General features: G+C 39.7%; 1 protein-coding gene across 1 annotated transcript; it reads right to left on the bottom strand.

Moving 5' to 3' along the window:
* Positions 1-6,413: 6,413 nt before the first annotated feature.
* Positions 6,414-24,553, bottom strand: MED30 (mediator complex subunit 30). The gene is made up of 4 exons (XM_032698353.1): positions 24,065-24,553; positions 23,053-23,211; positions 19,227-19,337; positions 6,414-7,257 (listed from the first exon to the last, which is right to left on the bottom strand). Exons 1-4 carry the CDS (start codon positions 24,236-24,238, stop codon positions 7,162-7,164), a joined length of 540 nt encoding a protein of 179 aa, XP_032554244.1. The 5' UTR covers positions 24,239-24,553; the 3' UTR covers positions 6,414-7,161.
* Between the last annotated feature and the right edge of the window lie 445 nt (positions 24,554-24,998).

Raw genomic sequence — 24,998 nt, forward strand, 5'->3', positions numbered from 1 at the left:
ATGAAAGCCTGTTTAATACTTGCAGATGGCATCTAGTCCAGGTGCTCACAGGAGCTCATCATCTGAAGTCATCCAGTTCTAAAACTGTACAATCTAAAGGTGGAAAAACCAGTCAGGTCAGTTCAATCCACCTCTTGCTCTGCCAGGGCAAGACAAGATATTCTTTTTTTTTTTTTTTTTTTTATCTTTTCCCAATGTATTTGTTTAGCCTTTTTGTGCTGTTTAGTTTTAAAATTTCCAAGTAACCCAACAGGCATCTTCTAAACTACTACGGAAATTAGTATTTCATATCTTGGCATTATAAGGTTTCCCTTACCCATCCCTCTTCATTGCTGCTTGGTAAAATAAGTTCCTGCTTACCTTCTTTCACTGTTTTGTACTATAGCCACTCCAAATCACTCTAATTACCTCCCCTTTGCATCTACCCAAGAATTTCTACATTTGAGCCTTGTCTTCACTTCCACAAGTTATTCTAATAATTATTCATATGGTAGCACATCAGTATTCTTCTTTTCTACTGTGTTAGTAACATGCTGACCCCAAAACTAATGCAGTATTTCATGCAGAATTAATTTATCAGAACTACTGGTCTCAGAGCAAGAGCTCTCACACTCACACTCCCTACTATGCAATATTTGGACATGCACCCCAAAACCGCAGAGGCTTTTTTTGTCTCACAGCATCCAAATTTATTTCTTTAATGCAGGTTTAAAATGTGTTTTCCCAAATTCCCTTTCATTGCCTCTATTTTATGGCAAGTGTGTACTCACCTAAGTTTTGATGGTTGCTGTTATATTTCTTTGTATTTTCCCCTTACTGTTTGAAAGTCTTTCTACTCTAACAATGTATTTCAGTGATGGACTGTCTTCACGATCCTCCTCCACCCTCCCCAGGACTGTAAATACCACTAAAACTTCTACGTGGTTGTAAAAAAAAGCTGCATTGCTATCCATTGCTACTCAGACAACTTTAAAATTACCAATCTTTCTTCCTATTTACACAAATCTGAATTTATTTCTCAAGCAAGATTTAACAATAAGCACACACAGACCTAGGAAAAAATTTTAGCACAGATGTGTATGTAATTCATTCCTTTCAGCCACTCAGTTTCAACTCCATTCCAGAACACTGCTCTGTAGATTTGCAGGAAGGGCAGTCAGCTGAAAGTGAGAGCGCAAGGGGCCAATGGGGCCTCAGCACATCAGGCCTCTTATAGGATCTGGGCAGAAAAATCACAGTTTATACAACCTCAGCAGTGATTGTCAGATATCATCAGCTGCTGGGAACACGTGCAGAAGCAGAACTCTAAGCAATTAGATGGTCTGTAAGTTGAACATGAAGGCAGACAATGAGCTGTGATGCTCCCAGGGTAAAGGGGACATATGAAAATGCGCCTCTGCTTATTTACTTCAAATATTTTGATGGTCCTCACTGGGCCTAGTCTGGTGAGAAGTGCTGGAAAACATGGATTCAGCTTCTGACTACATTCAATCAATACAAACACAGTTCCAGCCTGTTAGTAGTGTTATTTGTTCTGTAGTAACAGGTGCCAGAATGTGTCCCTTATGCAATATGAGTAAGAAAAATCCTTTAAATTTACACAGAAGTTAGATTTAACAAGACAAAAGTTTTACTATATTGTATTAATTTACCTCTTACATTTAATTTACTCATTACATTTTCTTAACTAAAAACTGACATTGGTACATAACTGTTGTCACTTTCATTAATATCCTGCAATACATATCAGCCAGATTGTTATTTTTACATATAGAGTAACCTTCCAACTCAGAAAAAACGCCTTCTCTTTTAAAGGCCTGATGCTCAGCCATATCAGTCTTCGCTGCTATTAAACAAGGAAAATGAGAAAACTATTTACGTCCTTCCTCAAATATTTTTTCTGCACTGATGTATTTGTAAATTCCTTTATAATCCCCCAATTCCTTTGTTAGCCTGAAACAATTAAACTAATCCATCCTCTGTGAACCTCAGTTGACTCACAGTGTCCTTGGGTGTCTTCAAATATTTTTTTTTTTGACACTTTTTCTTAAATTCAGGTCTTCAAATCTACATATGGAGCTTACTGTTTTCCACAGCAGTTGTCAGTCACCCTTCAGCTGTGGTCTTTCTGGCTTTTGCAGCCACCTCGTACACCAACAAAATCTTGGTTCCTATGAGATCAGAATTCTTGTCCTTCTCCCTCTAAATCCATTCTCTACAGTGATTAATTTAGGTAGCATTTGTGCACAAGTTCCAGTTTCTCCCTCAGTAAGAAATATTAATCAGAGCAGGGGTTTTCTCTATGGTACAACAAGAACGGTCATGGTTTATTAGAGCACTCTGGATATTGCTGCCTCTGTGGAAGATAAGAGGAAAGGTAAACTCCTTGCATCTTTCCTGAACAAGGCATAAATCTGCTCTGCACTTTTGTCTTTTTATGTGAGAAAAACCTTGGACCTTTGCATACTGCCTAGCAGGCAGCTTCTACTGTTGTGTTGTGACACTGAGCCACACATTCAATATCTGCTATTTTGTCTACAAAGGTGTTGGATGAATGGTTGCATTCTGAGAGTGTGTGTTAACTTGAAGTGCTCCCACAAATATGCTATAAAGTATTCCAAGTCGTAGCTCCACTCTCCCAAGTCCTATCTGGGCAAACCAGAATCCTAAGAACCCCAAGCCCCTCAAATATTTTTATATTCCAAAAATATAATGATCCTATGTTCTGGTGTTTGCTTCTGGGATTGTCTGTATGTTTATCCAGCTTCTGCCTTATCAAAAATACAAATACAGCCACAGAATCATAGAAACATTTAAGTTGGAAAAGACCTTTAAGATCATTGAGTCCAACCACTAATAAGCAGCTGTACTTATTATCAGTCACACGAAGACGACCCTCAAAGTGAACAGGGTGTGCTTCCAGAGAGCTCTGTGTGTGCAGGAGGGACAGCAAGTCCCAACACTGCTGCAGGCAGCAACTTCGAGAGCCATCACGTTGCTGAGGAAAGTAGGGGAACGCCAGAAGCATGAAGACAATTTCAATGATATATAATGATACAACAATCAACTATATGTACATAAACCAAACACTGAAATATCTGTGTTGGTATTGCTTTACTGGTATTTGTAAATACTTCATCTGGTGCCATTTCATTAACCAGCAGTTAAAGTTCAGTCAGCATTAACCAAAATATTAAATTTCAGCACATGTTGATGCCCAGTAATTCCTTCAAAAGTGTTTCACAGCTCAGGAATTGCCACTTTTCTTAAAACTGTCATCTTCTTGGCCAAATCCTATACTTATTCACAGACCTGCTAGCACATGAATTACATTCACTACCCTTACTTTCATCTGTGTAAGTCAAAGTGTATGGTTTTGGTCCAATACCTTGCAAAGTTCCTGCTTTGACAGTATTTACTGTGATAATTTACAATTCTGTGAATTTCTGCACTTTGCAATTTAGCTACTGCCCATCTATTCTGGTAGCGGTTTGAAGTGTTTCTCCTCTCAGATGAAAAATTGTAGTCTAGACCTTGGCTACTGCTAGCAGCTGCACAGAGACAGCTGAATATTTTATCAGCCAGACATCTACTTGCAATAACTGCACCCTTATTCACATTTTAGGTTACTTGCGTACTGTTTGTATGCAATAAAAAAGTCAACAAACTTTAAACACATTTAGGAAAAAGACATAGATATTATACAAGCAGTAGAGCCAAGTCTAGGCTTATTTCCATTTTCCATAATTGTTCCAAAAATAGAACAAAAATTTGAAGACCTGAGAATTTTACACTACCAATTAGGATGATCGTGCCATTTCAAAATCCACTTCAAATACTTCCTCTAGGCTGCATGCGTACTTATACATGCACAAAACAGAAGGCTGCCACCACACCTTGCAAATAGAAAAATGCATTTGCATTTTAAACCAAAAACAAAATAAAATCTCTACTTGCAGTCATCTCCTTTTCAAAAGCTTTGCATATGACTCTCACAGCTGTAGAAATCAACTATTATTTCTGACCAACAAGTCTGCCATAGTGGTCAATCTAAATGGGAAAAGAACAGTTCTGCTGCTAGGAATAAGTGGAGTAAGATACCCACTCTCCCTTTTGCAATGTGGGAGAAAAGAGAGAGACCTTATTTGTAAGGTGTTTTGACATCTACTCACATCTAGGTATTGTCATAGTTACAGATCACTTTCACCACTGTATAAACTAATCAAAATTAACATTTTCTAACACTTTATTTGCAATTATAAGACAGGACATCCATTCATCTGTTAATATTTACAGTCTTCAAAAGGAGAAACAAATGACAACTATACTGTACCGAATTTTAGGGAAAAGGCACATATTGCTAATCGGGTGTGAGCACATCTATTACCAGTGACTTTTACCTCAAGGAGTAGACAAATGGGTTGAAATTATTAAAAAACAAAATTAAAAGGACTGACAGAACAACAAAACACGTGTGAGGGTGAAGAGGCACTGGAACAGGTTGACCACAGAAGCTGTGGATGTCTCATCCCTGGAAGTGTTCAAGGCCAGGCTGGATGAAGATCTGAGCAACCTGGTCTAGTGGAAGGTTCACTGCCCATGGCAGGGGGTTGGAACAAGATGATCTTTAAGGTCCCTTCCAACCCAAACCATTCTATGATTCTGTGAAAAGCAGTATAACATTTTTAAACCCATGAATCTCAAATCAGTAAGCATTCAGCAAACCCCAAGACTGTAAAAAGGATATCTTTCAAAGGGATACCATTTAACTGGACGCTTCAGAAGGTTCTGAACAAATCTTTTACACAAAACTACTAAGGAATCTGACTGGACATGGAATGAGCATTAAAAGTAATACACAAGAAGCAAATCATGAAGATGATAAGTTTTCAACTTGACAAATATTAACAGTAAAGTGCCCCATAGATTTGTACTGAAACTGTTGTTTTACATATTCGTTCATCTGGAAAAAGAGGCAATAGTCCACTGGCAGCATCTGTGGATAACAAAAATTTTCAGGTCTATTTTCAGGGCTAATGAAAATTGTGAAGAATAGCAAGGGCAGAACAAAGAAAGATGAATGTTGATGATTAACTCAAAATAATCAACTGCTCGTATACCCCAAAGTTTCCTAGGACTGACAGTCATAGGGAAAAGATTAATGAGGCGTTTATTCAGTGCATTCTGGTAAAGAAAACCAAAATATTCCAGCCATACATAATGCTATGGGAATACATCACTGGTCAATCTGTCACAGCCAGCAAGGCTTCATGAGGGGGAAGTCCTGCTTGTAGAACCTGATTTACTTCTACAACAGGATAACCCACCTAATTGATCTAGGAAAGCCAGTAGATGTAATCTTTTTGGATTTCAGCAAAGGTTTTGATACTGTCTCTCACAGGATCCTTCTGGACAAAATGTCCAGCTGAATAACCATGTTATGTGATGAGTGACCAAATGACTCATGGGTTGAGCACAGAGTTACAGTGAATGGGGTGACATCAGGATGGTGCAAGGTCACTAGTAGGGTTTGACAGGGCTCCATCCTCAGCCCAGTTCTCTTCAACATCTCCATTAATGACCTGGACCCAGGACTCAAAGGAATACTAAGTTTGCCAACAACACTAAGTAGGGAGGAGCTGTTGAGTCCCTCGAGGGCAGAGAGGCCCTGCAGAGAGACCTTCATAAATCAGAGGGCTGGGCAATCACCAACACATGAAGTTTAACAAGGGTAAGTACTGGCTTCTACACCTGGGATAGGGCAATGCTGGTTGTGTGTACAGACCAGGGAATGAGAGGCTGGAGAGCAGCACTGTGAAAAGGGACCTGGGGGTCCTGGTCAATGGCAAGTTGAATATGAGTCAGCAGTGCCCTGGCAGCCAGGAGGGCCAACCATGTCCTGGGGGGCACGAGGCAAAGCATCACCAGTCAGTCGAGGGAGGGGATTGTCCCACTCTGCTCTGCACTGGGGCAGCCTCATCTTGAATACTGTGTCCAGTTTTGGGCACCACAATATAAAAATGACATTAAGGTATTAGAAAGCATCCAAAGGAGAGGAATGAGGATGGTGATGGGCTTTGAGGGGAAGCCTTATGAGGACCAGCTGAGGTCACCTGGTCTGTTCAGCCTGGAGGAGACTGAGGGGAGAAGCCATTGCAGTTACAACTTCCTCGTGAGGGGAAGAGGAGGGGCAGGTACCAATCTCTTGTGACCAGTGACAGGACTCGAGGAAATCGCATGAAGCTGAAGCAGCGGAGGTTTTGGTCAGATATCAGAACAGAACAGAACATGGCAAGTTGGAAGGAACCCACAACAGGCTCCCCAGGGAAGCGGTCACAGCACCAAACCTGCCTGAGATGAAGAAGTGTCTGGACAGCGCTCTCAGGCACACGGTGTGATTCTTGGGGGTGGTCCTGTGCAAGGGCAGGAGTTGGACTCCTGATGATCCCGATGAGTCCCTTCCAACTCAGCATATTCTATGATTCACCATACAATACCTAGAGTAGTACTCAAGAAATTACTACATGTAATTGCAGAAGAAGTTAAGGTAGTCTTCCCTTAAAAAGACTTAATTATATCCATAAGGATATAATTTTTATGTAGCTTTTGAATTTTGCTCTGATTTATCTAATGTATCATATATCCAGTGACAGGATATGGAATAAGATGAACTTGTATGGTATAGCAGCCTGCAGTGTAAGTTCCCACAATGGAGAACATATCGAATTGCAGTATCTGATCACTGATTTTGGCCCCGTAGCTTTCTGGAGCGACTTTCCTGTCTTGCAACCCTTCCTGTCTGTAGAGGCTGTTTGACGTATACAAACATGTTTTTAAAATTGTTAATTGTATTATAAAGAAAATCTAGAAACACTTCATTTATAAACCCCCTCGTTTGCATAGCAATCCAAATTATTACTGTAAGTTACTGATGCTGTACAGCCTAAGGGAAACACTCAGGTAAAACCTGTAGGATGAATCTTCTATAAAAACAAACGCAACACCATTTAAGTTATTAGAAAAAACCCAACATTTTAATCTTGAAGACTTTTCAAACATTACTGCAATATGATTGTAGGAAAATATTTCTTCTTACAAGGAAGTTAAGCATATCGAATGAGATTTGTATCTTCTTCAAATACAAAGTTTGATTTTCCTTGTTCAATTCCTCATTGCCAACATGGCATTTATGTCCCAAATAAGATTCCGTAACTGATCCATGATCTGCTTCAGCTGCTGATTCTTCTGTTTCAGTTTCTGTGGAAAGAGTTTATTATCAGGTTTTTTTGTGATCGGTTCAATTAACACACTCAAAAATTCAACAAAAGTTACAGTGTTATGAAATGCTATATGAACCTTTTCCTCAGTTGTCTGTGAGCACTATAAGTGGGATAATACATCCCCTTAAAATCAAACTCTAAAAATACAAGAAAGCCTCAAAAGTTAAGGACCATTGCTACAGGGTCAATGCTGTTCTCTTCACAGCATTCTTTTTATCAGAACACCTGACACCTTCAAAAGCTGGAGGTTTGTGGAGATCATTCCTCACTTTTCAAAGTCCAAAGGAGAGCATCGTAAGTAGGAAGAAACAATTCAGAGAACAGGTACATTTATGTGAATATATGTTTTGTAACTTGGGTTTGCAGAAAAATGAGGGATTAACAGTAGAAGTTTGAACAAAGCACAAGGTATAGGTGAAGCAAATCAAGCTTTTGCAGCCCTTCTGCCTATGTAGGTCAACTGTGATGTGCTTAGAGTCCTGTCTTGAAAAAGGTTCTCCCAAGCATGCTGAATTCTTTAAAATTATGTATTTGTTTTTGCAAACTGCAGAAGCACGTGAAGGAAAAGAAGAACAGCAAACTTGCTTTTATTTGGTTGCATAACCAAAACTTAAAAATTATGTCTTTACAGAAGAAAGATCTGGGCATTAAGACATCATACAATTTCCTTAACCTTTCATGTTTCACAATAATACCCGTATTTATTGTCTCATTTATTCATTCTCCTGCTCAAATTGAAGCTGTTGAGAACTAAGTTAGGTTGTTGTTAACAATACACAGCATGTCCTTCATTCTTATTTGACAAGATGTCAGCCTTCTCACATTAGAGATCAAACTACTTATTCATTAGGGAAGTATGGAGTTCCAAGTAAAGCGAAAGAACAGGAAAGACTTGTTACCATCAAAAGAAAATAAAATGTTTCAGGTTTGACATAACTTTGTTATTGACACTACACAAATGGCAATACATTAAAAGGGCGACTCAGATCAGTAATACAACCAAAGCAACTGGAACAGTGATAAAATTAAGCAACAAAAGAAGTAATATCCTGAAAATTGTCTCCTGTATTTTGATGCAGACAACACAACAATATTTTAAGTTGCCCAGATGGTCAGTTGGGAAAGAAGTCCAGAGTAAAAAAGGAAGCCCATTAATTTCAGACCTGTAAAAACAGTCTGAAGTAATATGGTAATTAGGCTTATTATGGGGAACATAGTAAGGGAAATATTTCTCAACACAGACTTTGAGGGACACATTTCCTGGAAGAAGAGACAACATTCAGTTCCAGACTCCTGAGCAGGATGTGAAAACAGAGGTAGGACAGTTCATGTGCAATAACACTGAATTTCTAATCAAGCATTTGACAGACTAAAAAAATGTTTTAAAGATAACTATGGGCATTTATCTAATGCTTCTTTCATTTCCATTTGCTGATCCAAGACTTCATAATATATAGCAGAGATCCAACTCCTAAAGACGAGAGAGAAAACTAAGAATCATGTAGTTACCACAGCACCCAAATGACAGAACTGCAAGTGTCTTCCTACAAAGGTCTTGATGCTTGAGAAAGCACAAGCCGGATGAGATAAACAAGCACGTTCATACCTGTGGCATTTTTAAACATGTTTCTATTTGCCATCCTCAACATTCAATCTTAAAGAAATCAGTGAATGTTACATCAAAACTACTAGTTTAATGCAGGCTGATACTGAGGGCATGTAATTTCAAGAATTTCAAAACCTTCATCAATAGGAATGAAGGGTGAACAGTCAGTGATGGTTATTCAAGTCAGACAGAAATAAGAACCACTGACCTCTGATAAGCAGACCGTGTTCTCTCTTCATCCATGTCTAATTGTATTGTTAAATACTGTTACTTAGGTAAGCTCACATGAACTTTATGCAAGTTATGCCCAAAAGACTCATTCTGTAATATTGTTTTCCTTTCCTGTGCAAGCATTATGACACAAATTGCTTGATCTTTATTTGATGTTAGACAAGGGGACCTTCAAACTGGATTTCATTTGTTTTCAAAGCATCTGTAAAGACAGGAAGTATAAAATTGTTTCTTTATTTATCTGAAGATAATTTTAGATCCTTGTCTTCAGTGAAGACTTACTTTTTTAGCTCTTCTACTTTTTCTAGAGACAGAAAAAAACATCTAAGATGAAGCACCATCCCTGGATTGCTAGGCTGGTGAAAGTATAAAGAGAGGAGAAAATATCCACTTCAGAGAGCATAGTCTCCTAATTGAAATGCATAGAGTGATCTTTGTTACTGATCTTTGACAGGCAGTGGCTCACACCACAGAGTAATACATAATTAATATGTTCTACACCACTGGAAGTGCTGGCCTCTGTTTAAGACTTTGCTGAGCCAGTAAGAACACCTCAACCCAGGTCTAACCTTGGAAAGATAGGTGAAATGGCCTTCTTGAGAAATGGGCAAGTTCTGTAAGCAGCTTCTGCAGTAATGACAAATTTTTGTTTGAACAGATTGCTCTCAAGTTGTCTCCCACTCTTTCCTCCTTCTATTGAAATGACTTAGCTGAACTCTGGACTGCTTCTCAGGATTAACAGTTGTATGAAACAAGAAAAAGTGCTTCATCCCACATATATGCTACAGCTTCTGACTTTATTTGTTTTAAGATAGCACAGGGAAACTATCTTACATGAGGCAGTTTATAATGATTTAAGAGACCTAAGTTCAAGTTACATCTGACAGGCAGGTTTTTGTTAGTCCCTTTCTGTCAGAAAAGGGATCTGACTGGAAGTTTATAATGAGTTTAAGAGACCTAAATTCAAGTTACATTTGACAGGAAGGTTTCTGTTAGTCCCCTTCTGTCAGGAAAGGGATGTGACTGTAAACCAATCCTAAGAAGTCTTCTTTGGTGATACTAATATTCAATGTGATTAACTACCCATTTTGATTGACCCTGAAAGCACTATGGCCAGCAGGATGGAGTTGGCAAGGACTGCATCTTCCAGTAACCAACAATACCTCAGTAGGCATAGGTCAGGTAAGTCAGTCATGAAAATAGGTACTGAAGCACAAAACCCACATAAATGAAATTATGTGGGAGAACCATAACATACATGCAGAAAATAGCTGCATAAAGAAAAGAAAAGCTGCCATAAAGAACTTGTCACGTTTCATACAGATTTGGGTTTAGTAGGACACAGTAATTTCAACTTCAACTGAAATGAAATTTCTACTAAAACTAATTTTTGGTTCACTTTCATTTCATTTGAAATTAGTGCTGTCTGGACCAATTCACAACTTACTACCAGAGATGCATCAGAACTTTCCTTCAACACTGTTCCCATCTCTCTCCTCATTTTAAGCTCATCTATCCTTCAAATTTTAAAACCAAAACATGAGTCATTATGCTGCATCTCAAGCTATTTGTTAGAAGTCCCTTCTTCAGGCAAAGAAAATAGTGTAAACACTGTGGATGAGTAAGATCATATTCCAATTGGTGCCTGTAAAAACATCAACAGTACTTGCCTATGTTGTACAGGCTCTCCTTCTGCTTAAGAAAAAAATAAACAAAGAGGGCTTTCCACCTTGAAAATCTTATATAAAAGACCATACCCCTGAATGCTGTGACAGCTATAGTTTTCACCTGCTCTGTTGAAGATCTACAACTGTACAGGCCAGAAGGACATCTCAGTGTAATAAAACATTAAATATTAGTAACAGTAGTACCTTTATTTGTATAAATCTTGGCAGAATTAAAAAATTATACTTACTTTGTTGATTATGACTCTACTACAGAGAACGGGCATCATGTTCTTTTCCATTAGCATAGAATCATGGAACAGTTTGGGTTAGAAGTAATGTTTAATGGTCATCTAGTCCAACCCCCCAGAGAACATCTTCAACTAGACCAGATTACTCAGAGACCAATCCAGCCTGACTGTGAATGTTTTCAGGGATGGGGCATCTACCTCCTCTCTGGACAAGCGTTTCATCACCCCCAGCATAAAAAATTTCTTCCTTATATCTAATCTAAATGGACTTTCTGTTAGTCTAAAGCCATTACCCCTTGCAACAGACCCTGCTAAAAAGTGTTCCCACCTTTCTTGGGAAGCCTTTCAGGCCCCTTTAGGTACTGAAAGGCTGCTATAATGTCTCCGTGGAGTCTTCTCTCCTCCAGACTGAACAGCCCCAACTCTCTCTGCCTTTCCTCATAAGTGAGGTGCTCCATCCCTCTGATCATTTTTGTGGCTCTCCTCTGGACCTGCTCCAATGGGTCCATATCCTTCCTGTGAGGCAGACCCCAGAGCTGGACACAGAACTCATGTTACTCCTTCTGACCATTAAACTGCTGTAGGAAGTGATTGTTGAAAGCCTTATGAAGGTTACAGAGGCCTCCACGTTTCCATGTAAGTCAAAGCCAAGAAATTTCTACAGAAACACAATGTTTGTGATAGGAAAGTGAAATTTATACTGTCTCTTTTTTAAATGAGTCCTTTATATTGAAATCTCTGAAGTAAGGTCGAAAAACCTTCTTCTTTCTTTTTTCCTTTGCTTTTATAGTCAAAAGAATGACAATATTATATGCATATAGCTGGAAAAAAATATGATACAAAAAATGTCCTCAACACTTTGCTCAAACACTCTTAAAGCTGCCAGATGATATTCTAACTTATGTCTGCTCAACTGATACCAAGGCCCACTTTTCATCGTAATATCGACCTATGTATAATTTTTTTCCAAAGCGATAAAAAATATTAATCACTAATACAGTAATTGCTGTGCAATTAAACATTAACACAGCTTTTCCTGATGTCACGCACAGACATAACTGTTCTACCCCTACCAGAAATAAGACTGGGTTTTCTGCCTTGCTCCTCACCTGATAGCTGAAGGGAAAACTGCTCCTTCTGCATGTGTAACTCTGTGTTCCTGAAACATGCAGAGGCACCACTGACAGCCTGTGCTCCACTGCATGCTCAGTACTTTTCACCTATTGACCCAGACGGGACTGCACGTATCCACTGTCAGGGAGGAAGAAGCACGTTCGTTCAAGTAGATCGATGTTTGCTCCATACCAATTATTTATCATTCAACAATGAGGTCTGAGGTCTTATTTACTGAGTACCATCTAGACTATGTAGCTTGTAATGGAAATACCCATTCCCCAAGGTGCTTCTCCACCACAACCCTCAGTGTTACATCCCCCTTCTTAACATGAAAATCACATAGATGTATGATCCTCAGTTACAGATGGACAACTAAGTGACATGAACACCAGAGATAAAACTGGAGTGCCTACTAACTTTGTCCAGAGACACTTCAGGTTCAAGTTTGTAGTGGTTTGGATTTTGTTTTCCCCCAGAGGCTAAGAAAAGTGGTAGACTCCAAGGGGTGGAAACCCCTGGAAGTTTTGAAGTTCTGTCCAATAGGCGCTCCTGCGAAAATGTAAACATACCACAACCAGACCGAAGAGAAGAGTTGTAGTTTGGTTGTAGAGAAGTAGCAGCCATGTTGTAGAGCCAGGAGGAAGGGGGCTCTGAGCCCCTCGGGGCCTCTGGGGCCTCCCAGTCCCTGGGCTGGGGGAGCTGCAGGGACCTGGAACAGCATAAAGCTGGGCTAGGTGCCTGTAGTTATGCCGGGAGATATTTTCTCTCCATCGTGGGTAGGAGTAGCGGCAGACGCAGCGCCCGGAGACTCTGGCTAAGAGCCAGGACAGATAAGAACTGAACCGGAGAAGCAGCAGAAGCTAGCAGCAGAGCTACAGAGTTCTTGGGGGTAAGAACTGATTCCAGACCCCCCAAAACTCCTTTGAGACCTCCGAGAAGGAGGAATGGATGGACTCCTATTTGAGAGGAGCCCTGGAGTACATGCAGCAGCGGAGAGAGAGAGAGGAGCTGAGAAGCTCGGTCGTCCTGAGAGCTGAGCCAGGATGGTGTGGGAGGTTGGCCTTGGGGGTCCTCCCTTGCTGCAAGCTACAAAGAAGCTCGCAGCCTGAGACAGGGCACAGAGGCCCTGCAAGGAGCTTGAATCTCCTGGAGATACCAGACTGTCACGAAGACCCCCTGTGTCTCATGATATGACGTGGTGAAACGACCTTGTCTGGGGTGAACGAAGCCCACGGAAGACCCCTCGGTTGGTTGGCGACGCGGCTGAGGGAGCTTGGATACCTCCCTCGTGAGTGCTGGCAGAGATCCAGCAACAGCTGCATGCATGAGAGAGAGACAGACTGCTACTCTGAAGAAGCTGCTGCCCTGAGAGACTGGAAGGGATCTGTCCTTCTTTCCCTCCTGGACTTTTATTTGGAGGGGAGAAGAGATCTGATCCATTGTAAATACTACATGTCATGGTAGAGATAGTTGTGATTGTGTGTATAATGTGTTATAGTATTTATTTGTACAGTCATTGTAACATATTCCCTTTCCCCCATTCTGAGTCTGGTTGTGTTTCGTCTGGAAAAATCCATCTCACATTGGGTTGAGATGTGGGAGGGGGAATGGAGCTAGGGAATTGGATTTTGGGGCTATCTCAAACCATGACAAAGTTCATAACTAAATTTCATATTTTAGCAGCTTCCCACATATTCAAAGCTACCATGAACCACAAGGAGAAGAATGAACAACTGCCATGGATGTTTTGTGGCAGAGAAAAAAAAAATCCAGTTTTCAGGAGCTGCCTTCAGTTAGTTACTCACTGCTCACAAGAAATCCTTGCTTCTCATTCACAAATTCCCTGCTTATTCAATACCCTCATACCAGTTACCCAATACACAAACCAGGATTTTTATAATCTTATTTACTACGATACTGATTCAATCTAAACACTGCCTCATCTGCAACAAAAGCAGAATAACTCAAGGACTCTTCCAGAAATGCGGGCAGAGGGGAAGAGGAACCAAATGTGATAATGCAATAAAGGTTGTACAATATGCACCTATATGAGGACAAAAGGTGACAATTGGGATTGTTAAAACAGCTTTAAGCTCACTTTTTTCTAATTTTTTTTTTGTTACCATGATATTATTTTGATATAGGATGTAATGTGAAAAACTTTCCATGCAACACTTTACACAAAACTGAAAAGGAAGTATATCATCATCTGGCATAAAATGTATCTGAGTGCTGTGGGAGCTGTCTGATGATATTACAAGACCACTCTATGCAATCTTCTACTGGAGAGGGGAGGAGGCTCCTGATGAAGAAGGAAACATCTTTAGTCATCTGCAAGAAAAGTCAAGGAGTGATATCCAGAAAACTACAGGCTGGTTAGCCTAACCCCTGACTCCAGAAAGACTATGCAGCAAACCCTTCTGGAAGCCGTGTCCAGACATAAGAATGATAAAGTCATGGTAACTGGAAACAGTCACCCTGGATTTACCAAAGATGTGCTGTGCCTGAAAAACATGATGTCCTTCTACTGAGTAGTGACTGGCTGTGTGGCAAGGGGAGAGTAGGAGCTTTTCTTTACTTTCATATTAGTCAGGCTTTTGACACAATCTCTCATAGTCTTGTAGCCAAACTGGAGAGATGTGGTTTGGATAGGTGGATTACAAGATTGATGGAAAACTGTCAGGGATATGGGATTCTAAATGCTGGGATCATCAGTATTAAGACGAAATGGTAGCTGGTCACTCTTGAAGTTTCTCAGGATTGATACTAAGGTGAGTATTCTTAATATCCTCATTACTGATTAATCCACACTTACTGACCTAATCACTGTATCAAATTTGTGGACAACGCCAAGTAGGGGAATGTGATAAACATACTCAGTGGTAGGATATCTGGTTCAGAGGGACCTACCTTGGGAAGTTCAATTAAAGCAAAATCCTACATTTGCACACACAATAAACTCACACAACAGCACAAATTGAACATGAGTCAGCTGCAGATCTTTTTGCAACAATGACTAACTGCACGCTGTGCTATATTAGAGAGAGTGCACCCACCAGGTCAAGTGAAATTGTTATTCCCCTCTATTTGGTTCTGCAGAACAACTGTCCATTTTGAGGATCAATATAAAGCACTAACATACTGAATAATGCCTAGTGGAAGGCCACCAAGATGAGTAAAGCTGTATTTGTTCCGTCTCAAGCAGAGAAGGCCAAAAGGCATGATCACTGTCTTCAGCTACATACTGAAGATCATAGAAAAGACAAAGCTGGACTTTTCTTGACGTACACAGCAAAAGGATGAGGGAAAGCGGATATATGAGTTATGAAAAAATTCCAATGTAACATTAGGAAAAATTTCATAGTGGAAGTCAACCCTTAAGAAGAGACCAGAAAAGGCAGAATTTCCATCCTTACAGATATTTGAAATGCTACTGGATATGAGCTGGAGCAACAGGATCTAAACATGGACAAAAGTCCATGCAAATAGTGTGAAAGGTAGTTTAAATGGAATTTAGGTTTTCAGCATAGTTCAAAAGTAAAGTTTTCTGAAGAGAAAGACAAATTGCAAATTCCTGTCATTTTAAGGATACTTCCCTAAACAACATCAGCTGCAGTGCACAATATTTATGTTATCAAAAAAAAGCCCAGAGCTAAACTCATAACAGCTTAACTTAAAAGTCTGTCATATAGATTGTCTTTTCCTCTCTTAGCAAGATCACTGTTAAACACTTAGCAAATGTTAATTAAGAATATCAGACACGACTGTTTTCTGAAGAGCCACCTGGAATGTCCTAATGCTATTTCACATCATTTCATTTTCATCCAAATGTACTGAGACTACTAATTACGTCATAGTTTTCCTAAGTGCTTCATTTGAAACCAGACCTACAGCACCTAAGAAACCTAAGCTGTACTTGCTCCACAGAGACTAAAGCATTCTCAGTTTCTGATTTGTTATTTTCTAAGTCCTGTCAAATGTACTACAAGACTACAGACCTAAGGTGAGCCTTAGGTGAAAATAATACTGACGATGCTATACTCAGAAGGTAAAAAATCTGTAGACTGAACATTAAACACTTGAAAAATATGAAGACAAGTGAGAAAATCTTGTTAACAGTTTCCACTTGTTGCAAATAGATTAATTTCAATGAAAACTGGGTCAAGACTTGCACTAGTAAACCAATGCAAATGCTTAACCGATTCTGGAACAGTGAATTATTTATTCCAAAAGAGAGTCAACCACCCCAACAATTTACAAGCCCAGAAAGCAAATACAGTTAAAAAAGAATAAGCTACATTTTTGGGAACTGCAACAGAGAATTGTTTAGTACAAAAGGTAGAAGTAGCTCAGTGCTCAAGAAATGGTTTGTTTGTTTGTTTGTTTGTTTTGTAATAACGGTATATGTTTCTTAGTGCTGGCAAAACTCCCTTCTGGTATTAAGCTTAATGGGTTTTATTTAAACATACACTTGCTAATTACTACTGAATTGCTAGGACAGAAATTCATTACCTTGTAAACTGATCTATATTTTAAATTAACAGACAAGCACTTCCACAGCCAAGGTGAGCGCATTAAACTTTCTGACCTAAAATATAAGCCTAACACAGCAGAAAGATGTCACCACACAGTAAACCAATACCAAAAGCTCCTGCAGTATTTAGGATCACATCAACAGATTCTCCTGCCCCATGAATGAGACAGTGAGTACAGGAAGTACCTGATGCTCCTCTCCTCCTCCACTGAGGATGCCCTGCCCAGACAACTGCAGCAGCAAAGCAGAGCTGCCATGTTTCAGGTCAGTGGTTCATGGAATGAGGGACATTTTTGTGTGAGAATACATGATCCACAAGATTTGTATGAGCTACTCCTAGCTGTGTCTGAGCTCTACACTGAGGGGCAATTAGTGCCTTTCACATACATCCAGAGTCACTAAAGAAATCAGACTGGCTGAGATACCACAGGAAGAAGGGTAAAATTAAGTGACCCATGGCAGGTCTAAGAACTCAAATATCTCAATAGTGTCAAAGTGCTGGGAAATTGCAACAATGCTTTTTTTAGTACCAACGACAGTCAAGATTGAAAAAATGTTGCCTGTCACAGCAAAAAGGATTAGGTGAGAAGAGGACAACAGCTGAACGATGACAGCGGGTCAAGAATATAAAAAGTTTCCTCATCTGTAATGTTGGTTTCCCTATCACAGCATCTTCATCAACATTTTGCATCATGAAATTTTTCTAAAATAAATTAATCCAATTGAGTTGAATGTTACATACCATAGGGAAACTGAAAAGCTATCAGGAATGCCAGCTAAGAACCAGAGAGGGCTAGTTAAGCCCAGCAGCCAGTGTCAGAAATTAGATCAATTAATAACGATTCCAGTGATTTTTCTTTGCAAAAAGAAGAATTTCTTTATTTCTAGTCATAAAACCCAAAGCATTTCCTATTCTGAAAAGTACTAAAATTCAAGCTCTGAAAGTGGTGGATGTGCTAATACAGCTGGAGGGAGACAAAAGAAAAAAAATCAGTGCTCTTCCAAAAAACAAGAAGTTTAACTTTCTTTTGCAGTAGTTAGTAAGTATTTGTCCACAGGAATATTAGAGAAAGTTCAACTATCTTGTGAAGATTTATTATGGAAAATCTGGAAAACTAGGTCTGGCATTTAGGTGTAAATACAGGATTTCAGACCAGATTTAAGTGAAGGTTTTAATGCATTCTTAATTACCAGTTTGCAACCAATGGTCCTGTAACACCATCAACCTTCTTAAGGTTCAGAACTCATCATAAAAATTTATGAAATTCTTTTCACAAGATCACACCAAGGAGGTTTAAAAACACATTAGCATGCAAGTACAACACCAAGGGCAAACCCACATCACAGAACTATTAAAACCACAGCAAATATGGACAGTTAAACTTATTAACACTTAAAGATTGCAAATAAATGTGCATAAATTCAGAATACTACACTGCATACAATATAATATATACAACTATGCTATATCAGCACTCAGGAGAACGATTACAACAGGGAAGCTGACAACTGCTTTTCTCTAAATTCAAGTAGTCCCTATTTTTCTAAATAAATGGGTTATGAAAAATTCAATACATCTCTGAGTGTTGAAGACAAATTAAAATACTGGAAATATTTTAAAAGTTAAAAATCCACCAATTATTCTCTAAATTAAACATTTCATCTATTTATTTCCTTTGTTCAGTTATTTTTGTAGATTATACTTCCTTTTTACTAAGTATTTACAAATATTACAGCCATAGAAATATTTAATTAATCCTATCTTTGTACTTTACAGATTGAAGAAACAATATTCAAAACTGTGTTCTGGCAAAACTTCATATTTTAATCTCAGCATTATATTAGCAGTTACTCTAGCATTATTTATTTTTAGATTTGAATCCATCTTTAGTAATTGTCCCTAACTGCAGACTGCCACTCAAACTGAAAATTTAACAGTATCTTTATAATTCATAGCACATTTTTTTCTGAATGTGTTAAGATTCAATAGATGTTCCTCTTAACAAAGGAATGGTCTTCCTCAGACTGTCAAAATACAAAAGCCTTTACCAACTCAATAATTGTAACAATATTTGGTCAATACCCTTTTTTTTTTAAACTTGAGGTAAGTTTTGAAGAAAAATAAATTCAACAGGCACCTTACCTCAGTTTATAGTGCTGATATCTAGTGGGCTAAGCATAAACATAATACATCGTGTTCAAAAGAATATATGTTGGTTTTAAAAGAGGCACAAGTAAAAACTGTCAGGGAACCCAAACTCTACAGCCAGAGTTAAAATAAAAAAACAAACAAACCCAAACCAAACAAAAAACCAAACCAAACCAAAACCAACCAACCAAACAACAAAAAACAAAACAAAAAACTCCTCTCAAATTTGTTTCCTGAAATGTAATTCTAAAATAGTTAAGTGCAAGAAGTAATTATCCCCAGGTTTGATGGCAGTCATCAGACATTCTGCATTTAGTAAAGCAATCTAGAAATTTAAGCTTTGTCACATCGAAGTGCCATTTCCTATTTTATGCAAATTAATTTAACTTTGTTACCTTATTTACTTCCATAATTTCTCTTCTCTCTTCACTAGCAAAACGAAGCTGACTTGCAGCACCACGATCATCATGCTTAGAGCCATCTTCTTCAACATATGGAATAAGTTGCTGTGAAGACAAGAAATATTAGCTTTGTTAAAAAAAAAAAAAAAAGAAAAATTAAAAGAAGAAATTAAAAAAAAAAAGAAATGAAATGCAGGAGATAAACAAGGTACTACCATTTTCTCCACAGGTTCAAACCGCTCAAACGAAAGTTGACACAAGCTCGTCACCTCAAACCCAAAGGCCTTGGAATGACCTCAGTTTGTTCTCCAGGAAAATGATGCACTTCAAAAGGACACAATCCCACCTGTTACCATGCTTAGACCCAAGCAATTTCACAACTGCAGGAAAACCCCACACTTTCCATTTCAAGATGTGTATCATGGATAAATCTTGTATTCTTGAACTATGCAGATTGTGATTTTACATTTTACCATTCCACACTATGAAACACCACAGACAAGAGCTTGTCATTATTATAAAGTATTTCAGCAGAGGGGCAGGTAGTGATCTCTTCACTCTCATGACCAGCAACAGGACTCGAGGAAACAGCATGAAGCTGAGTCAGGGGAAGTTTAGGTTGGATATGAGGAAAATGTTTTTCACCCAGAGGATGGTTGGGCACCAAACAGGCTCTCCAGGGAAGTGGTCACAAGCCTGCCTGAGTTCAAGGAACATTTGGACAATGCTGTCAGGCACATGGCGTGATTCTTGGGGTGTCCTGGGCAGGGCCAGGAGTTGGACTCAATGATCCTGATGGGTCATTGATTCTATGATTCTATACTAACCATAATTACGACTGGCTTTACATAGCTACTTAGTTAATACTCCAGTTATGACTTGCTATTTTAGTGAACCTCTGTTTGGTTGCTATTAAGACCAGGCCTATAGTTACCTAAAGGGAGTTTTTCCCTAAGTATTTCCCACTGTGATCTTCTCCAACACACAGAATCATAGTTTTGTTTAGGCTGGAAAAGACCATATTGTGCTATCATTTCTGTACAAAGCCAAAAATCTTTGATGAAGTGTCCCTAAATGAATACTACTGTATGCTTCCTTCCTAAAAAGAAAATAAATTAAAAAGAATCAGTAAATATAGCAGGTACATAACAAATACATGCTTCTGTGTCAGAACACTTCCAAGCTACTAACAACTAATAAAAAAATAATAAGCTGTAGCATTTTATACATAGCATACATCCACAGTGTCCACAGTGCAACATTGTTTTTTCTGTCCTGAACCAAGCAAAATTACATCCACGTTCCCATACACACTACAGACAAATGAAAGACTAGTATTGATGAAAATGAGCAAGAAGACATTAGTTCAAAAGCCTGAGAGCAAGCTGCTCACCAAGTGCATATTAACTCGTTACTTAGGCTGGAGTGTAATATTTCAAAGCATTCAGCATCCTCCTTCAGCATTTTGATAGAAAACTTACTTTGATTTGACCCACTGAAAATTTAATTTCCTTCTATGCAAAAATTTCCATAGTCCACTCTTATTAAGCTTATCAAAATGAACAAAAACTACCACACTAAACTTTGTCATGAAAATGTAGTAAAGGTTAACCACTTACTACGTTTGCAGACCATAAAAAAGAAGTAGTGTGGCTCCTAAATACTCTTGGAAAAAACTCCTCTCTCTGATGGAAAAATAAAGTAGCACTTAAACTAGAACACTTCCTTTGAAAACCTCCCGTCTTTCAGAAAAGGTATTAGGAAAAAACCAAACCCATCAAGAAAAGCCAAATTACACCTAACACACAAAAGCAGGAGATTTAAACCAGATCTGCTTCACAATTATTTCATGCCTTGCTACATTGGTTAACAGAAATTTAGTCATACTTATTATATCGGTAATACACATTTACAAAAAATGTGAAAACATTTATATCAATAATAATAGACTAAGGAATATTAGTAGGTACTGACTTCTCTTGACTGTGTAAAAAAAAAAAAGAGCTTTGTAAATATTCTTCAAAGGTATGGTTAGAATGTCAGTACAAAATAATATGATTGAGACTATTACTGAAATGTTGGAAGAAGAATTTAAGAAAATTGATCCAAGATGAATGGTGTGCCACTGTCATTCACCCTAACCAGTAAAAACATGAGACAGGCAGGCACCTCCTAACTTCAGAGCAGAAAAGACTACGCAGATTAAAAAGAAAGAATTCCAACTATTGATACAAAATTCTGCTGTGCCTAAGTTATCAGTCAGACATTGCATTAAAAAAGCTTACTCTACTCTATTGCACACAAGTCAACACACCACTGAAAAAGTTTTATTCTTTAAAATGGGAAAGTTATCCTAATCCCTTGCTTGCTGTCAGGTTTCTCTAAAACCCTTGGCAGTGACTGTTGACAGAAGTAGTAGTCTAGAAGCAGTAGTCTACACCGGACTGTAGAGAATGAATGAATGAACCTAATTTATTTATTCCTATTCATTGAAGAGACTCAAATACAAAATAAAATGCTTATATGGTTAAAATTCAACAGACAATCACAAGTCTGTTAATCAAGTTGCCTCCGAATCCCAAGGTCAATATTTAAAGAACTTCACAGTTCTGGAAAATTAGTGCAGTAGTAACTCAAGTCATAACACAAAACAGGGTTTAAGAGTATTACTAAGAATTAGAAACAACTTAACTTATGAGGGAGAAAACAAAGTTTTGATTTTACTAGGAATAGCAGTTTTATTAGAAAAAACTTTAGCCAATCCTCCTTCCTGGAAGTCTGATGCTGTAACTGTTTCATCACCACTGCACACTTAGGTTTGGTTCATACTGGCCCAGCAGGTTAGGAGCAGCAGAATGAGGCAACTAAGGAGGCACACATTGATGGCCAGAGAAAGAGAATAATGTTTATTAGTGAGGGAGCCAGGCTGACAGGTGAGAGCTTGAAGCAGGCTGTTCCCCACTTTTTCCCACTTCTTTTAAAAAATCTACCCTGATCCTTTCATTTTCCTATGGGAAACAAATTGATGAAGGAATTAAGAAGCTTGAGGGAAAAGGCTAAAATTTTAAATTAAGTTCGATTTTACAGAATCCAAGAATGAATTAGGTTGGAAAAGACCTCTGAGATCTTGTCAACTAGACCATGGCACTAAGCGCCACATTCAGTCTTTCCTTAAACACCTCCAGAGACAGTGACTCTAACACCTCCTTGGGCAGCCCATTCCAGTGTTTAATAACCCTAATGTCAACCTAAGCCTCCCCTGGCACAGCTTGAGGCCATTTCCTCTTATCCTGTCACTTGTTGCCTGGGAGAAGAGGTTGACCCTTACTTTGCCACAACCTCCTTTCAGGGAGTTGTAGAGAGTGAGAAGGTCCCTCCTGAGCCTCCCCTTCTCCAAGCTAAACAACTCCAGGTCCCCCAGTCACTCCTTGTCAGACTTGTGCTCCAGACTCTTCACCAGCTTTATTGCCCTTCTCTGGACACGCTCCGGCACCTCCATGTCCTTCCTCAATTGAGGGGCCCAGAATTGGACACAGCACTCGAGGTGTGGCCTCACCAGTGCTGAGTACAGAGGGAAAATTTCAAATTGGGATTCAATTTCAAAATTGGATCCCTCCCAATTGGCAAGAATTGATGATGATAATGTGAAAGTTTTGCAGTTTTCCAACCAGCTCTAACTAATAAACAGAATTCAGTCCACTTAATATCCAGTCTCATTAAAACTTGTTATGAGTCTCCTGCAACTGAGGAGAATGGACGATATGCTATGCAGAGAGTGGTTATTCCGAGATGTAATGTATATATGCATAAAGATACTTACTTCTATGGGAACAGGATCGAGCCCAGCACAGTTTTCATTGCATTTGTCATAGACTAATCTCAGTTTTCTGAAGAGTATTGATAACTGACGGAGATGTTCCTGCAGTTTTCCCAATCTGTCTTGATACGTTGCAGTATGATAAGTAACACCATTTGGTAACTTAAGAGAATCAAAACATTAAAAATATTAAAGCTTCTGTCCCACAAAATAACCAGACCAAAAGAAATCAGATGGGGTTTTGTACATTTTAAAATCAGACAATCACATCATTCCCTCAGAAATCACTGATTTTTTAATTTTCTTTACCAGTAAAATGCTGGATTTTATGTGCTCAATCACTGTTGTCAAACAGCTTCATGTATTCTATACTTTGGTCATTGCCAGTCCCTCTAACTCTTTTCAGTGACTGTCTTCACAACAGTTAAGCATGACATTGTTGTGATCCAAGTATTACACTTTGAGAGTTTGTGTCTCAATCCCAGGCCACAAAATTCAATAACACCAGAGTCATGAAAACAGAAAGAATGGGGGTTATTATTTATCTTCTACTTTCCACAGAGAGAAAACACAACAAATGTTTGTATGTTTTCTCAGTAAGTAGCCATAAATAAGGACTATGAACATTTTTATAAGAAAAAAAAAGAAGTTTTAGGTGGGAAATATTACCAAAAAAGATAAATGAAAATTCCTCTAAAATTACTCCCTGTATGTTAACATAAATAGAGAAACACAACTGGCATATAAACAGACTTTGCTATTCATAAAGGAAAACACAATTACAAAGTGCATTTAGAGTTTATCTATTGTGGGGGCGACATGTTCACTTTATCTACAGGAGTAAACAAATACATTAAGAGTAGTATTCACTTCTCCAATCAATCCTCCCTTTTAAAGCAGTTTGATGGAGTTATCTAAACGTCCTAAGCCGCCACCTCTGTCTGTATATACGGGATACAGACAGTGATAACAACACGGGAAGCAAGGGCCGTGAAAATAAAAAGCTATTTTTCACCTGCATGTTCCTCAGTAACTGGAAGATCTCCATGGTTCGGAACACAATGTCCTGCACGGTCTCCTGGCCGATGCGGCAGAGGGAAGCCGTGTTCACCTCCCTGGCCGCCTGAGCCTGAGTCCCCGAGAAAGCGCCCGGCGGCATCCCCGCCCCAGCCAGAGGGGGGGTCGACATCTCCAGGCCTTAACCAGTCCCACTAGGACGAGCAGAAAGAGGAGGTTATGACGGAACGATTAAGTACTTGAGTCTATCCTAATAAACTTCTGAAGGACAGCTATCCCATTCCTTTTCCCCGCACGCGGCCCTATCCCAGACAGAACCGTTCAACTGACGAAGCCGGCTCAGCGCTGCACTCCCGGGGTCGGACCAACCCCTCGGTTGGGACACCGCTCCCTCACCAACCGCAGCCCTGCCGGGCGGTGGGACCGGGGATGCTCCTCACGCACCTCCGTCCCCTCAGCGCGGTCACTGCCTCGACTCGTCGCAAGCGGACACGGCAGTGACCCACCCGCTCCCGACCGGGCCCGGGCCCCGGCCCCGCTCCGGGCTGCAGCCGCCGCAGCCGAGCCGGCCCGGCGGAACCTCGTCGTGTCCCCCGCACTCCCGGGGCCACGGCACCGCGTCCCCGCGAAGGCGCAGGCGGAAGCACTTCCCGGCGCCCGGTGCCGTCACAGCCGGCGGGGCGGGAGCGGCGGGCGGGGCCCGGGCAGCCCGTCACGGCCGCTCGGTGTGGTCCCTGTGCCCGCCGGTCTCTTCAGTCGGGATCTGGGTCGTTTTCCCGGCTTCCTGAATCCAGTGAGGACTTGCGGGCTGGTCAGCATGTGGAGGTGTCGGCCCCGAGCCCTGCGCGCGGTCTCTTGAGATTGAAAAGTTTGGTCAGAATCCCCCAGCGTGTTCACACAAGTCCCACCTCCCCTGTGCTACATCATAGAAT

This window comes from Chiroxiphia lanceolata, chromosome 1 (assembly GCF_009829145.1).
Source record: "Chiroxiphia lanceolata isolate bChiLan1 chromosome 1, bChiLan1.pri, whole genome shotgun sequence".
NCBI lineage: Eukaryota > Metazoa > Chordata > Aves > Passeriformes > Pipridae > Chiroxiphia > Chiroxiphia lanceolata.